This window comes from Diabrotica virgifera, chromosome 9 (genome assembly GCF_917563875.1).
Source record: "Diabrotica virgifera virgifera chromosome 9, PGI_DIABVI_V3a".
NCBI lineage: Eukaryota > Metazoa > Arthropoda > Insecta > Coleoptera > Chrysomelidae > Diabrotica > Diabrotica virgifera.
Window position 1 is genome coordinate 172,385,090 of NC_065451.1, and position 15,064 is coordinate 172,400,153.

Below are 15,064 nucleotides of genomic sequence, written 5' to 3' on the forward strand. Positions count from 1 at the left end.
ACTTTCAAACAAAAACTAAAATGATCAAAGTCCTTGGTAAAGATAACCTGAAATTAATAAACTGATACATCAACGTACATTTACCCTCATTAGTAACTCCATCAATATCGTTTTATCACCGAATTATTCAAGAAGCCGCTTACACCGGCTTCGCTTCCGCATACAACCCACATTAACCCTCTTCACGTCATCGCGACCACCCGAAAACCGGAATCCAAAAAGGACAAAAAACAACTCACTACGTATAGAAAAAGACACAAATACATACCTCGGAGTACTTGCAGCTGACATGCTCCCGTTTGTATGTTCAGGGATCGATGTTGTTGCAGTAAATACAGTGATTTGGGAGTCGAGCGACGGACTAAGGGTTGGAGAGCGTTGGAGAATATTCTTCCACGTTTTGTGGAGACGCACGCGCCGCTATTGTGGCGAAACGTCGGGAGGAAGTTTCTTGCGGACGCGAAACGGGGTTGTCGTCGCTTTGGGATGCTCGGTGAGATGATTTGATGACCGATAAGGTGTTTGTTTGGTTATTGCACATGGGGGAAAACGAGATTTACCGGAGAATGAAACGAAATGACGTTTTTCGATAAGTTATACAAGATTTATAACACTTACAGACAAACTTCGGGACATCGAAAAGATAAATTCATTATGAAATATACGTACCAGCTCTAACAATATAACTAATCACAAAAAGTGCCGCATAATTTTTGAATCAGAAAAAAAGTTTAAAAATAATTTTTAATTTTTAGCAGAATGTTATAACACTCGTATATCCCCTCCTTCCCTGTAATGGGTCTACAAACCCAATTGCAATTGGGAAAAGAGATAAAGAAAATTTGCTCGTTAGTCTGATCTTTTGTATCTAGTTGTAAATAACCAAGGCATCGATAAGGTGTTTTTCTTCCGAGCGTGCAAAAATGTCTACTTTCGCGCACGCATTTTAGTTTAGAAAGTTTCACTTTTCCGCACGCGTTTTACTTCTCCGCACGCGTTTTACTTTTCCCCACGCGGTTTTTACTTTTCCGCACGCGTGTTAATTTAGATATGTTAATATGGCCTTAAAGTAATTATAATACATGCAATAAACTAATATTTAGATATTATTTACTAATTTATTTCAAATATATCTTATTGTGTTCCTGTTTTAATGCAATCAACGCGACAATTCGATGAAATAAAATTATTTTGACATAATATTCGAAAGTCAAATCGGTAGACAATAACAGTCGTTTTGAATCATCGTCATGGAAACCAAGATCGTCGTCATGCTAACTAATTATATTGAAAGTTTGGTTTTGACAACCTTGTCAAAGAATTAATTTGTGTATGTATTTTCATATTAATTAAATTAATTGATTAAGATTTGGTAATTTTTTAAAGACTCTTAGAAAAAATATTGTTCCTAACTCTTGCAGAAAGTCTCTTTTCCGCACTCGACTGCTTGCCGAACTCCCGCTTCGCGTCGTTCGGCAAACTGCAGTCGCGTGCGGAAAATAATGACTTTCTGCACTTGTTAGGAAAATAACTATTTTTTAATAAAAAAATCTTTCATTTCCAAATAATTATTTAAAAAAAAGACTGCTGAGAAACAGCTGTAGAATAGGTATATAGTATATAGGTATTCTCTTTGTAATTTTTTATACAAAAAACTCATGTTAAATGTAGTAATCTCTTTACCTTTTCATCATGGTCAATCTTCCGTAACTTTTTTGTCCTCAAATGTCACTTATCACACGAACGCGAACATTGCAACTGTAACTGCACATTTTTAATCCCAAACTGACTGTCTGTAAACTATATTTTTCCAGGCACTTAAATTTACGATATTTGTTGAAAAATCAGAAAATAGCAAATTTCTAGTCACGATGGTATCGTATAATGAGTTTTAATGTCTGTATACGACCTTGTAATGAAGATACACACACCTCCAATGAGGATATTGCAAAAAGCTTCAATTTTTTCGATGGATTTTTATGTCGACGTTGAAACGAATCGGCATTTATTTTTAATGAATGATAGACAATATTTGTTGTTTATTTATTTCTAATATACTTAATATTAAAGTATATTTATTTATCTACTTATATGCGCAACATGCCGTTAAGACCTAGTAGACCAGGAAAGATCTGTTTTTAGGTGGATGTGAGAGGTGGCATTCGGATTTATGCGGATAAATTTAGGTGATAACTTCGTTAATAATAATTGACTTACTTATGCTCCTTCTCAAATATGCCCGGAACATTAATAAACAAAAATAGAATATTTAAAAATTTCAAAAAATTTCGTTTTTTTTTCTACTTTCTTTGCTTATAACTTTAAAACGATTCATTTTGGAACAAGGTCGTACAAGCACGTAGCCAGGATTTGGTTTGGGGGGGGGGGCTAATTTGATGGGTTGATGTCGGGTCTGCCCCATATGTAAACTTAAATGTAGCCTTTTTGTCCTTTCTCTGAAAATTTCGGGGAGGGGGCTGAAGCCCCTCAAGCCCCCCCACTGGCTACGTGCCTGAGGTCGTATAGAAATAAATCAAAGATAATTAAATTTTCTATCAGATAGGATTGGTTAAGAATGCCTTAATTTATCACCCTTGCTGCAAAATAGCAATAAATATAAAATAAGGGGGCAAAACAAGCCTGTCTTTATTCAATGTTTTTCCATCACTTAGGTTACTCTTGAAACCTTCCTAATTCGCTTAGAAAATTTTTATAAAGTGCTAAAACCGTCCACCAAATTTCATTAAAATTGACTTACTAGATTTTGCATAATAATTTTGCAATATAAACTTTTCAAAAAATTAAAATTTTTTAAAATCTTGCATAACAAAAACTAGAACATACAAAGATTTGTCAATTTTTTTACATATAAGGAAGCACTCCACCTATCTAATGCACTTTACAGAATTGATATCGGATTATTTAAGCAGCCTCAGCAATGTTTTAAAGTTATAAACAATTTTTTGGCTTATAAACAAGGTAAACAAGCTGTGGCCAGGAGGGGGTGCTACGGGCTCCTTTATTTAGATGGAAGTTTTTTTTTATGTATTTTGACCCGTAGAACACGAATTTTTTGGGTAACAGTTGATCCGGATTTCGATAAGATTGTTATAAACAAAGAACTTGAGGAATTACATAACATCGATTTTTCGCAAAATAAAACATTTTTTTTGTACTTCTTGCGTAAATCTAAGCAAAAAATGTTCTTACAAGTTTTTTCGCAGGATACATAGTTTTCGAGAAAAACGCGGTGGAACTTTCAAAAAATCGAAAAATTGCAATTTTTGAACGCGAATAAATTTTGATTAAAAAATAAAATAGCAATTCTGCTGACAGCATTTGAAAGTTTAAGTCAAATTATACCGATTTTAATTATTTGCATTGCTAAAAATTAATTTTTTTATTATTAAACAAAGCTATTTGTTTATAAGCCAAAAAATTGTTTATAATTTTAAAACATTGCTGAGGCCCCTTAAATAATCCGATTTTAATTCTGTAAAGTGTATTAGATACATAGAGCATCTCTTTATATGTAAAAAAATTAGCCAATTTCTAAATGGTCTACTTTTTGTTCAGAAAGATTTTAAAAAATTTGAACTTTTTTAAAACCATTTAGATTGCAAATTTATTATGCAAAATCTATTAGGTCAATTTTAATGAAATTTGGTAGACCCTTTAAGTAAGTTATAAGAATTTTCTAAGCGAATTACTAAGGTTCTAAGTGCCACCAAAGTGGTTAAGAAACATTGAATAACAACAAGCGTATTTTGCCCCCTTATTTTGTATTTATTGCTATATTGCAGAAAAGGTAATACCTTAAGACATTTTTGACCAGTCGTATGTCATACAAAATTCAATTATCTTTATTTTATTTCTGTACGACTTTGTTCCAAAACGAATCTTTTTAAAGTTATAAGTACAGAAAGCAGAAAAAATCGATGTTTTTCGAAATTTTTAAATATTTTAATTTTTTTATTAATGTTCAGGGCATATTTGAGAAGGAGCATAAGTCAATTATAATTATTGAAGTTGTCACCTAACTTTATCTGCAAAAATCCGAATACAACCTCTCACATCCAAAAATAGACGTTTTTTACAGATTAATCCTGGTCTATAGGGCATTTTTATAAAACAGTAACAAGATTAAAACAATAACATTATTAACATTAAAACAAAAAAAAACAAGATTAACAAAATTACAATTATTTTAAACAAAATATTTTTTTATCCATGAAATGAGACATTTAGTCTGTATGGTCAATAAATAAATAAATAAATAAATAAATATATAAAAAAAAACTCAAACTTACGTATATACAAAATCCTTTAGTAGGTACTCTTAAGAACCAAATAAACAATATGTCTCCTTTCACTTCTTTTTTGTGCTCTTCTTTTCCAGTCCCTCATCTTCGCGTGTTTAAAGTTTTCCTCCCCCTCATAAATCCATCTCGTTCTGGGTCTACTTCTTCGTTTGGGGGTAATTAGTTTTCTGGTTTTAACTAGTTTAGGCGTTCTGTTCGCTGCCATGCTTTCTACATATCCCAACCGTCTGATTCTTTGTGGCTTGACGAACCTGGTGATAATAGGTTCTTTGTACAAAGGCATTAATTCTTTGTTGGTTTTCTCTCCCACCCGTCTTCTTTTCTTTTCTTCCTCCGAATACGCGACTCAATATTTTCCTTTCCCATCTCAAAGTATCCTTTTCCTTCTTAATGTCCATGCCTCGCAGGCATATGTTACTTTTAGTCTAATTACTATTTTATGTATTCAGAGTTTGCCTTGTCTAATTAAAAATTAATTTGAATTCATTAGGGCTCTTAAACTGCCTAAATTTTGATTCCCTTTTCCTATTCTGGCATCGAGCTCCCACCTTTCTTTTCATTTTCATTGAATACTACACCCAGATATTCAAGATTGTCCACCCTTTTAAAACTATGGCTTTTACCATACAGACCTCGCACTAAAGTCTTCTTGTTTTTCTTCTGTATCTCCCATGATCGTGATTTTATTTTGTCTTCAATCAGCTCCAATCCGAATTTCTGTGCTTTTTCAATAATTTTTTTCAGTATTCTTCTTAATTCTTTGGAATCAGCAAATGCCATGCACTGGTGTTCAGTTTTTATGTTTCTTGCACCTTCATGCAACATCTCCTGATTACACTTTCTAACACTAAGTTAAATAATGTAGTGGATAAAGGAACTCCCTCTCTCAAGCCTTTTGCAACCGTAAATTGATTTGAAATGTGACCGTGTCAAGCAATTTAACAAGGTAGATTTATCATTATCATAGATTGTTGTCTTTACTAGACTGATCAATTTTTTAGTATTAGGCCTAAATCCCGCGTACCAAAAAAAAGTTGATTAATAGAACAATATGAACAAATAGTGACATTATTTAGAAGTCTATTAAGTACGATATAACGACCAAGGGCGTGTTATTGAAAAATATCGCCCTAGGGCCTATTAAATTTAAATAACGAGTTAAATACTGTCAAGTTGACAAATAAAATTCTAAGTAAAACTATGGTTACCACAATTACGTTACGGCTATTTCTGGTAAATGTACTTATGTATTTGAAAACTAATTAATTCAAAATTTATTCAAATTTTTTTGCATATAAAGAATAATTTAGTCGGACATTAAACGTTGAAGGCACCACGGGTATTATAATAATAACGTATTCAGTAACTTTCTGTCAACGTATATACCTCGGGCCGAAGGCCCTCGGTCTATATACCATTGACCTCAAGCGTTGTTATCCTTATAATACCCTTGGTACCTTAATAATTATAATAGGTTAACACTGTCTAGTCGGACAAACTTTGATGTATGGGAACACTGGAACAGGGGAAGTTTTAATTGTGGAACAGGTTAAAAATTTGGAACGTCAGACAACGAAAACGTCCCATTTATTTTGTCGGACAGAACTTCCAATTGATTCGTTACTCTTTCATTCTACGTTCTACGAGTCCAAGCCCGACTCGTAGAACATGTCAAATGACAGGTATTATGACAGATGATAAATAGCAGTCTAATTTTTGCATGAGAGTTTAATGAAAGGGTAACAAATCAAGTGGAAGTTCTGTCCGACAAAATACATAGGGCGTTTTCGTAGTCTGATGTTCCAAATTTTTAAACTGTTCCAAAATTAAAACTTCCCCTGTTCCAGTGTTCCCGTACATCAAAGTTTGTCCGACTAGACACCATTAAGCTATTAACAAATTTTCAGCTTGCTATTACGATGGAACTCGATTATCCGTCAGGGCACCGGACCAAGGGTATGACGGATAATCGAAAAGACGGTTAACAGAACATTACAAAAAATTAAAAATTCACAGTAAAATTCTCTACAAATTATACATGTATGTTTTGTTTAACAATATAAGAGGGATTTTTGTTCCAGCAATTGAATCAATTTTGTTTAAAATGTTCCGAAGTCTTTGTTTTACTGTTGCTTCATATTTTACAATGGCTGAATTTCTTATCGGCATAAGCTTATGCAATCTACTTTATTGGATTCTTCTTGTCGAGAATACCACTCGATGAACTATTGCATGTACGATGCAGCTTCTCTAGCTTCTTTACGCAAATCTTTGTCAACTGCAATAGCATCATCGACATCGCCACCGTTAAATTCCAAGTCTGTGTCAGCTTCTGAATCTGTTTCGTCCGCCTCTGTTGCCATTTCAACGATTTCATCATCTGTCAGCAATCGATAGCCGTTTGCGTCCTAACCACAAATTAACCAGTCGTTCATCTCGTCTTTAGGCAACGAAAACAAAAGAGTTGATTCAGCCATAACTTCATTTGTTACCACACCACGCTCTTCTGTCATGGAAGCATTTTCATCTTCAGTTCATTCAGGCCAACATTTATTTCACGCTCTTTTCAACATTACTTCCGAAACGTCAGCCAAAGCATCCGCAGCATTGTCGACTATGTGTTTTAACTTGTATGCTTTCCAGTATTCTTGCAAAGAATATCCCTCTTCCGTAACGAGGTTTTGAATAAATATTTTTCTAAATCATCTTTTAAAGTTTCAATGAACGATTGATCCATTGGTTGTATCAATGATGTATTCACAGGCAGAAAATAGCACGTGATATTTCCATCATCACTTCGTAGCCTACGGGCAGGATGGCCAGATGCATTGTCCAAAATGAGAATCGCTTTTTTTTGCTTATATAGTCAATACGGATTCTGACGGTTAACAGAGGTGACGGTTAATGGAGAGACGAATAATCGAGGTTCCACTGTAATCAACTTTTTTTGTACGCGGGATTCAGGCCTATACCTAAATGTTCCATTGATCGATACATTTTGACTCTATCGACTATTTGACTCTATCATATTATGTTTGTTTAAAATACATAAAAAAAGATCGAGGAATTTTATTTCGTAATAAGTTTTCTGTATCTTCTTTAAGGAGAAGATTTGGTCTAGAGAAGATATGTCCTTTCTAAAGCTGGTATGGTACTAATGATACTCATGAGTACCAGTATAGTATTATTTCCGTATATAAATTTAGTCTATTTCTCAATATTTTTGCGAAGATTTTGTATACAGTATCTAGTACGGCTGTACCTCTATAATATTGTCACACTTCAGATTGTCTTTTGAATGTAGCGGGCATATGAGGACCTTATACCAATCAGTTGGCATTATTTGATTTTCCCATACTTGCAATATTGTTGATATATCTGTCACTGAAGTTGGTCTTTACCAAACTTGATGATTTCTATTCATATGTCATTTCTCTCAGACCTCTGCTATTTTTTATTTCTTGTATTGCTGTCACCACCTCCTCTGTTCGCTGCCTTTCCACTATCACATCTTCTCCACCATTTAATAACTCTTCAAGATGTTTTTTCATCTTTGCCTTTCATATACCTCCCTACAGTGACTTTTGTAACCTTTTCTCATTTTCTTAACTTCTTGATAGAATCAGATTTCACTTCTTTGTTTTTGAACTTTTCAAGTTATACTTCTTTAAGCGCGTTTAGAGTAAATTTATATGTGCGCGAATTCATCAAAAGTCTTGGTCCTGAGCGCAGCTCAAACGTTAAACGTGCTCTGATTGGGTAATTACAATGACCTGTCAACAATTGTTTTATACATTTTATAATTGTAAGTATATTTATTATATTTTTTTTTTCAGTAAATACGTATTTAGTTAAAATTTTTGTCAACAATTATTGTTCAGAAATCATTTCTTTGTTTCGTTTTTCAATGTGTTTGCGTGTGTTTTATTCTTTTAATTTTTGGTATTGTTTTAATAAAATTTTTGGAAAGTAGTAAGTATTAAAATTAGTTTAAGATTTAAATAAAATATAAATAAACTGTTTGAAGTATATTGATTTCGTTGAAATCATATAACAGAAGTATAACTTCTTACGTGCGTACAAAGTACACACAAATTCTTTTTATTTTTTTTATCTCTTTTAAATCTCTTTTTCTTTCTACACAGGGCTTCTTTCAGTTTCCCTCGAATTATTCTTGTTTTTTGCACTCGCTATAATCTGTTAATAATAGTTGTCTGGTCTTCTTCTTTTCCTTTGCTATCGCCTGACAGTCTTTGTCAAACCAATCGTTATATGCACTTGTCTTGGAGTCGCACTTATCTATTGATGTGATAATAAACAACGGTTGTTTATTTATTTCTAATATAATTAATATTATTAACTTTTTTCAATTGTAATAGATCATTTGATTGAAGGAGAAGTTAATAAATAATAAATAGGTTGTGAATTGTTTTGATTCACATGAATGAACACCTTGTTTTTGCTTAAAATTATAATATAGAAGGTAAAATTAAATCAGTGAAAAATAATAATTTAGCAGAAAGAAGTTATTGAGAAATTAAATTAACTAAATTATTGAGAAATCGAAAAATCGACAACAGTATTCTTAGGGCAGTCAATGAGAGCAAGAAGAGGTTATTACCTTCGAATTCTATCCTACTGCATGGATTTTAATGAAATTTTAGGAATAGCATGAAAATATCTCCTTATTCAAAGTCTACCCTATGCCGATGTGTGCTTTTGTCTTGGGGGTGGTTTCCACCCCTTCTCGTGGGTGGAAAATTTTTTGGTTAAACAACCACGGAAGTTGCTAGAGAACCTAATTCTAAGCAAAAGCTGTTCTATAATTTTTTTTTCAAAAACTCAATACTTTTTGAGATATTCATGGTTGAAAATTGGTCATTTTCATTGAAATATAACACCTTTTCAAACGGTTTTTTTGCGAATACCTTAAAAACAATGCATCTAACTAAAAAAATTATATAAAACATTTTTGTAGCTCATAAAAAATCAAAGAGATTTGTTCTTTCTTCAATCTTCTAGTTATAACACAAAAAGAGATATGGTAGGTAAAAAGAGTTTGTTTTTTGGTGCATGCTCAAATCAGTGTATTCAACTTGAAATAACAGAGAAACGGTCGATTTTAGGTGTATAATGCTACCAATACCTTTTATTGTACTTAAAAAGTCCTTTCAAATATGCAATATTAAATGTCGATTACATTCAAACTAAGCGAGATATGCTGCAAAAAATTTCTGACTAACCTATTTTAAGAAAAAAATTGAGAAGTATATTTAACCCCTCATCCACAAGAATTTAAAAGCATCGTTTTCCTTCTACAATACATTTTACTACAGTGTTATTTTTATGTTCAAAAAGTTGAGCGGGCTTAAAATAAATGGTTTTTGAAAAAAAAAGGTCAAATTATAGAGCGCATATTTAAATTTTCTTAAAAATCTTCCTTTTTCTCCATGTAACTTGAAAATGATAAGAGATACTGTTATAAAAAATATAATCAAAATGTTTATCTAGAAAAAATCTACATTTTTGTATGGCATCTTTTTTTTGGTATCTCTTATCATTTTCGAGTTACATGGAGAAATAGGAAGATTTTTAAGAACATTTAAAAATGCGTTCAATAATTTGATCTTATTTTTTTCAAAAACCATTCATTTTAAACCCACCCAACTTTTTGAACATAAAAAGAACACTACAGTAAAATGTATTGTAGAAGGAAAACGATGCATTTAAATTCTTGTGGATGAGGGGTTAAATATACTTCTCATTTTTTTGTTAAAATACGTTATTCATCAAATTTTTTACAGTTTATCTCGCATAGTTTGAATTTAACCGACATTTAATATTGCTTCATTTATAGGTCTTTTTAAGCACAACAAAAGTTATTGGTAGCATTATACACCTAAAATCGACCGTTTCTCTGTTATTTCAAGTTAAATACACTGATTTGAGCATGCACCAAGAAAACAAGTTTTTTCACTTACCATATCTCTTTTTGTGTTATAACTAGAAGATTCATAAAGGAAAGAATCTCTTTGTTATTTTATAAGCTACAAAAATGTTTTTTACAGTTTTTTTAGTTAGATGCACAGTTTTTAAGGTATTCGCAAAAAAACCGTTTGAAAAGGTGTTGTTTCAATAAAAATGGCCAATTTTCAACCAGGAATAACTCAAAAAGTATTGAGTTTTCGAAAAACAATTATAGAACAGTTTTTGCTTAGTATTAGGTTCTCTAGCAACTTCCGTAGTTATTTAAGCAAAACATTTTCCACCTTCGAGAAGGGGTGGGAACCGCCCCAAAGACAAAAGCACACATCGACATAGGGTAGACTTTGTTTCTTGGGCTATTCCCTACTTACTGTGAAAATATCACGTAAATCTATATAGTAGGATGGAATTCGGAGCCACTTACCCTAATTGACTACCCTATCTAGACTAGAGAATACTGTGAAGAAGGATTAAACTTACTGTTGGCATTTGCAGACGATATCGAACTAATAGAAAACACCAAATTAAATATAAAGGAGACTTTCTTCTGTTTCGACAACGAAGCACAGAAGATGGGGCTTCTAATCAATGAAAACAAAACTAAATATACGTACATGAACTGCAATAGCCGAGACAGAGATAGAATCGGAGAGACCATCACCATCGATGACTTTAACTTTGAACCCGTTAGAAAATTTAAGTATCTTGGAACAACAATAACTGAAGACAATAACGGATCACAAGAAATAAACAGTAGGATACAAGTCGGCAACAGATGTCTTTATGCCTTTAAAACCCTATAAAATCGTATGGAAAGAGTACATTGAGGAACTATTTCATGACCAGAGAGAAGCTAGTACATCCGTAGATAGCCAAACCGGAGATGTGGGCCCAGAGATAACCAAATCAGAGGTTAGTCAGGCAATAGACTCTATGAAAACCAATAAATCTGCTGGTCCAGATGAATTACCTAGCGAGCTGATAAAGTTGGTCAACGAGAAAAACCTGGACATAATAGTGGAACTGTTCAACGCTATTTATACTACGGGAATCATCCCTAGAGAAATGTTGACATCAGCATTTGTGTGTTTGCCAAAGAAAATGAATGCCAAAGAATGCAGTGACTACCGAACCATAAGCTTAATGTCACATACCTTGAAAATTCTGCTGAAAATTATCCACGCCCGAATACACTCTAAACTGGAGCTGGATATTAGTGACACTCAATATGGGTTCCATAATGGTATGGGTACCAGAGAGGCATTATTCTCCTTCAACATGCTGACACAGAGATGTTTGGGTGTTAACCGTCCTCTTTATGTCTGTTTTATAGACTACAATAAAGCGTTTGATAAAGTAAAACATGATCGACTCATGGAAATTCTGAAAACTAAAAACCTAGATGAAAGAGATGTAAGACTAATAACACACTTCAATTACAATCAGCGAGCAATAGTAAGAATTGAAAAAGAAACATCTGAAGAAATGGAAATAAAGAGAGGAGTCAGGCAAGGCTGCATACTATCACCTCTATTATTTAACGCTTATTCTAAAGAGGTAATGCGAGAAACTCTGGAAGATGAAACAGTCGGCATAAGAGTAAATGGAGTCTAGTTAACAACATCAGATATGCAGATGATACAGTAATAATAGCCGATAGTTTACAAGACCTGCAAAGACTCATGAGTAAAATAGTAAGGTGTAGTAGGGAGTACGGACTCTCTCTTAATACCAAAAAGACGAAGTTTATGAAAATTAGTAAAAACAACCATAATACTAACGAAATCTTAATAGTAGAGGGCCAACAGATCGAAAGAGTAAAAAAGTACACTTACCTAGGAACACTTATAACAGAAAATAATGACTACACTGCAGAAATCAAAGTCAGAATCGAAAAAGCACGTTCTAATTTTATGAAAATGAAAAAGGTCCTATGTAGCAAAGATTTAACATTAGCTTTTAAAGTACGCCTAACGAAATGTTACGTATACAGTGTACTATACTATGGAGTGGAATCATGGACGTTAAATGTAGTGACAATGAGACGACTTAAAGCCTTTGAAATGTGGACCTATAGAAGAATTATGAGGGTTTCCTGGGTAGATAGAGTTACGAACAACGAAGTACTGGGAAGAATAGGTAAGAGAAGGAAGTTGAACTTACAATTAAAGAAAGAAAACTACAATATCTCGGACATGTGATGCGGGGCTAGAAGTATGGCATCCTGCGACTCATAATGCAAGGAAAGCGTTTATAAAATAATAAAAAAGATAGATGGCAGAAGAAGCATCGGAAGAAGACGAATTTCATGGCTGAAGAACTTGAGAGAATGGTTTGTATGCAGCTCAAAACAACTATTTAGAGCTACTGCCTCAAAAATTAAAATAGCTATGATGATTGCCAACCTCCGTAGCGCAGATGGCACCTGAAGAAGAAGAAGAAAATCGTATTGTAACAACTAACCAGAGATACAAAGATACAACTATATAAAACAATAATCTGGCCGGTAGTGATGTACCTATAGTAGCGAAACGTGGACAATGACAAAGGTAAAGAAAGAGCGACTACGTGTTTGGGAAAGAAAAATTCTGAAGAAGATACATAATTGGGCCTATGTTTGATGGAACAGCAGGAAAATATAGGATAAGAAACACAGAAACCAAAATTTACAAAAGATATAAAGTCCAGAAGATACTGGAAGAAGAGCACGTGGAGAACCTCGACTCCGGTGGCGCAAGAGACCTTAAATTTATGTGCGTAAAACATTGGAAGGGGATTGCTAATGACAGAGGAAGGAAGGTATGTTGTTAAGTCGGCTAAAACACACTAAGCCCCGGTACTTTATGTCTCGAATAACAGCCGGTTAGTTAACCGGGGTTTAATCGGGACCTCTTTAGGGTCTCTTGCGTTGTAATAAATGCAATTATTGAAGATATTCTTCTTTAGCGACGAATCGATTGAGCGTAAAATTGTACATGATCCGCGCGCCTGCGCACACTGACAGTATTTAGTTTTCTGACAGTATGTAGTTCATTGCTAATCTTTCAAGATAGGTATGTATGTATCTGTAACCGTGCAAATAAGTCATTAAAAGAATATATTAGTGGTTTTAGGAAATGTATTATTTATTATAATTCTTGTGTTTTTGGATTTGTGTTTCCCTGTACTAAAATAATAAAATATTATGTAAGCATAACATTTTTACACTATATGTCGCCGTGTTGTGTAATTATATCCGAAACTTACATGTCTATTTCTAGGGCCTCGCTGGAGTAGTGGGAAATGCGTTAGCACTGAGATTGGAAGGTTGCGGGTTCAATTCCTGGGCGATTCATATTTTTTTTATTTTTGGTTGTTTTAATAAAAATTTTTTGAAAGTGGTAGATAAGAAAGTTAGTTTGATTTTTAAATAAAATACAAATAACCTTTTAAGTATATTTACTTCGTTTAAATTACTTATTATATAATAGAAGAATATCTTCTTACGTGCGTACAAAGTACACACACATTCATTTTTATTATTATATGCAAGTATTATTATACTTATTTATAATTATAATGATACTTGTAATTGCATTTATTACAACGCAAGAGACCCTAAAGAGGTCCCGATTAAACCCCGGCTAACTAACCGGCTGTTAATTGAGACATAAAGTACCGGCCCTAAGAGTTGTAACGCCACGAAGTAAGTAAGTAAAATTAAATAAAAAAAAAAGAATAATTTCGCAGAAAACAAATATTGAGGAATTAAATGGTCTACCTTCATCTAAAAATATAGAATTACATGTCAAATAAAAGTACGAACAAATATATTCTCAATATTCTTTAAATGTAGATATAGACCGACCTGTCTCGTCGCCCCCGCTAGCGAAATTATTCCGATTCGATTTTTTTGCACAAACTTACTCAAAAAGAGGTCCTTATAACATATCCACAGGGTGCCGGGCGGTGCCGTGGTCGAAAAATCGTTTAAACAATTTTTTAAAACAAATTCACAAAAATAATTTTTTTCATTTCGAAATTTTTTTTAGGTAATTCTGAGCAAAAAAGGTCTTGTCATTTTTCTGTAAAATTGATTGTTGTTAGTTATATGCGATTAAAAATTTGAAAAATGCGAAAATTGCCATTTTCAAGGCTTAATAACTCGAATAAAATTATTATTATGGTATTTAAAAAGTTACCAAATCAAGTCTTAAACCCCTTCTTCAAGGTCCTGAAGAGATTTTTGTCATTATTTTATTACAAAGCTGTTATTTTTAATTATTAACAATTAGCGCTATGGTCCAGGATGTATCGTCGCGCCCCCTTTAGTGAAATTATTCCGATTCGATTTTTTTGCACAAACTTACTCAAAAAAATGTCCTTATAATATATCCACAGTGTACAGGGCGCGGTGCCGTGGTCGAAAAATTGTTTAAACAATTTTTTTTCTAAATTCACATAAATAATTTTTTTACTCCGAACAATTTTTTTTAGACAATTTGGGACATTCCGAGCAAAAAAGGTCTCTTGTAATTTTTCTCTAAAATTGATTGTTGTCGAGTTATACGCGATTTAAAATTAGAAAAATTCGAAAATGGCCATATAACTCGACAACAATCAATTTTAGAGAAAAATCACAAGAGACCTTTTCTGCTTAGAATAACCCAAATTATCTAAAAAAAATCGTTCGCGATGAAAAAATTATTTTTGTGAATTTGTTTAAAAAAAATGTTTAAACAATTTTTCGACCACTACACCGCCCGGCACCCCGATGT

General features: G+C 33.0%; 1 protein-coding gene across 4 annotated transcripts in view; it reads right to left on the reverse strand.

Moving 5' to 3' along the window:
- LOC126892114 (ancylostoma secreted protein-like) overlaps nt 1–15,064 on the reverse strand; it is a 328,099-nt gene that overhangs the window by 255,584 nt on the left and 57,451 nt on the right. Inside the window, exon 1 of one of the 4 annotated variants that reach the window (XM_050661583.1) lies at nt 1,684–1,862. The exons of 2 other annotated variants lie outside the window; for them this stretch is intronic. In XM_050661583.1, the coding sequence (XP_050517540.1) occupies nt 1,684–1,694 (11 nt within the window). In that variant the 5' untranslated portion in view covers nt 1,695–1,862. Of the gene's footprint in view, nt 1–268; nt 307–1,683; nt 1,863–15,064 lie in introns of those variants that run through there. One more of the 4 variants, XM_050661582.1, reaches the window with a different exon arrangement.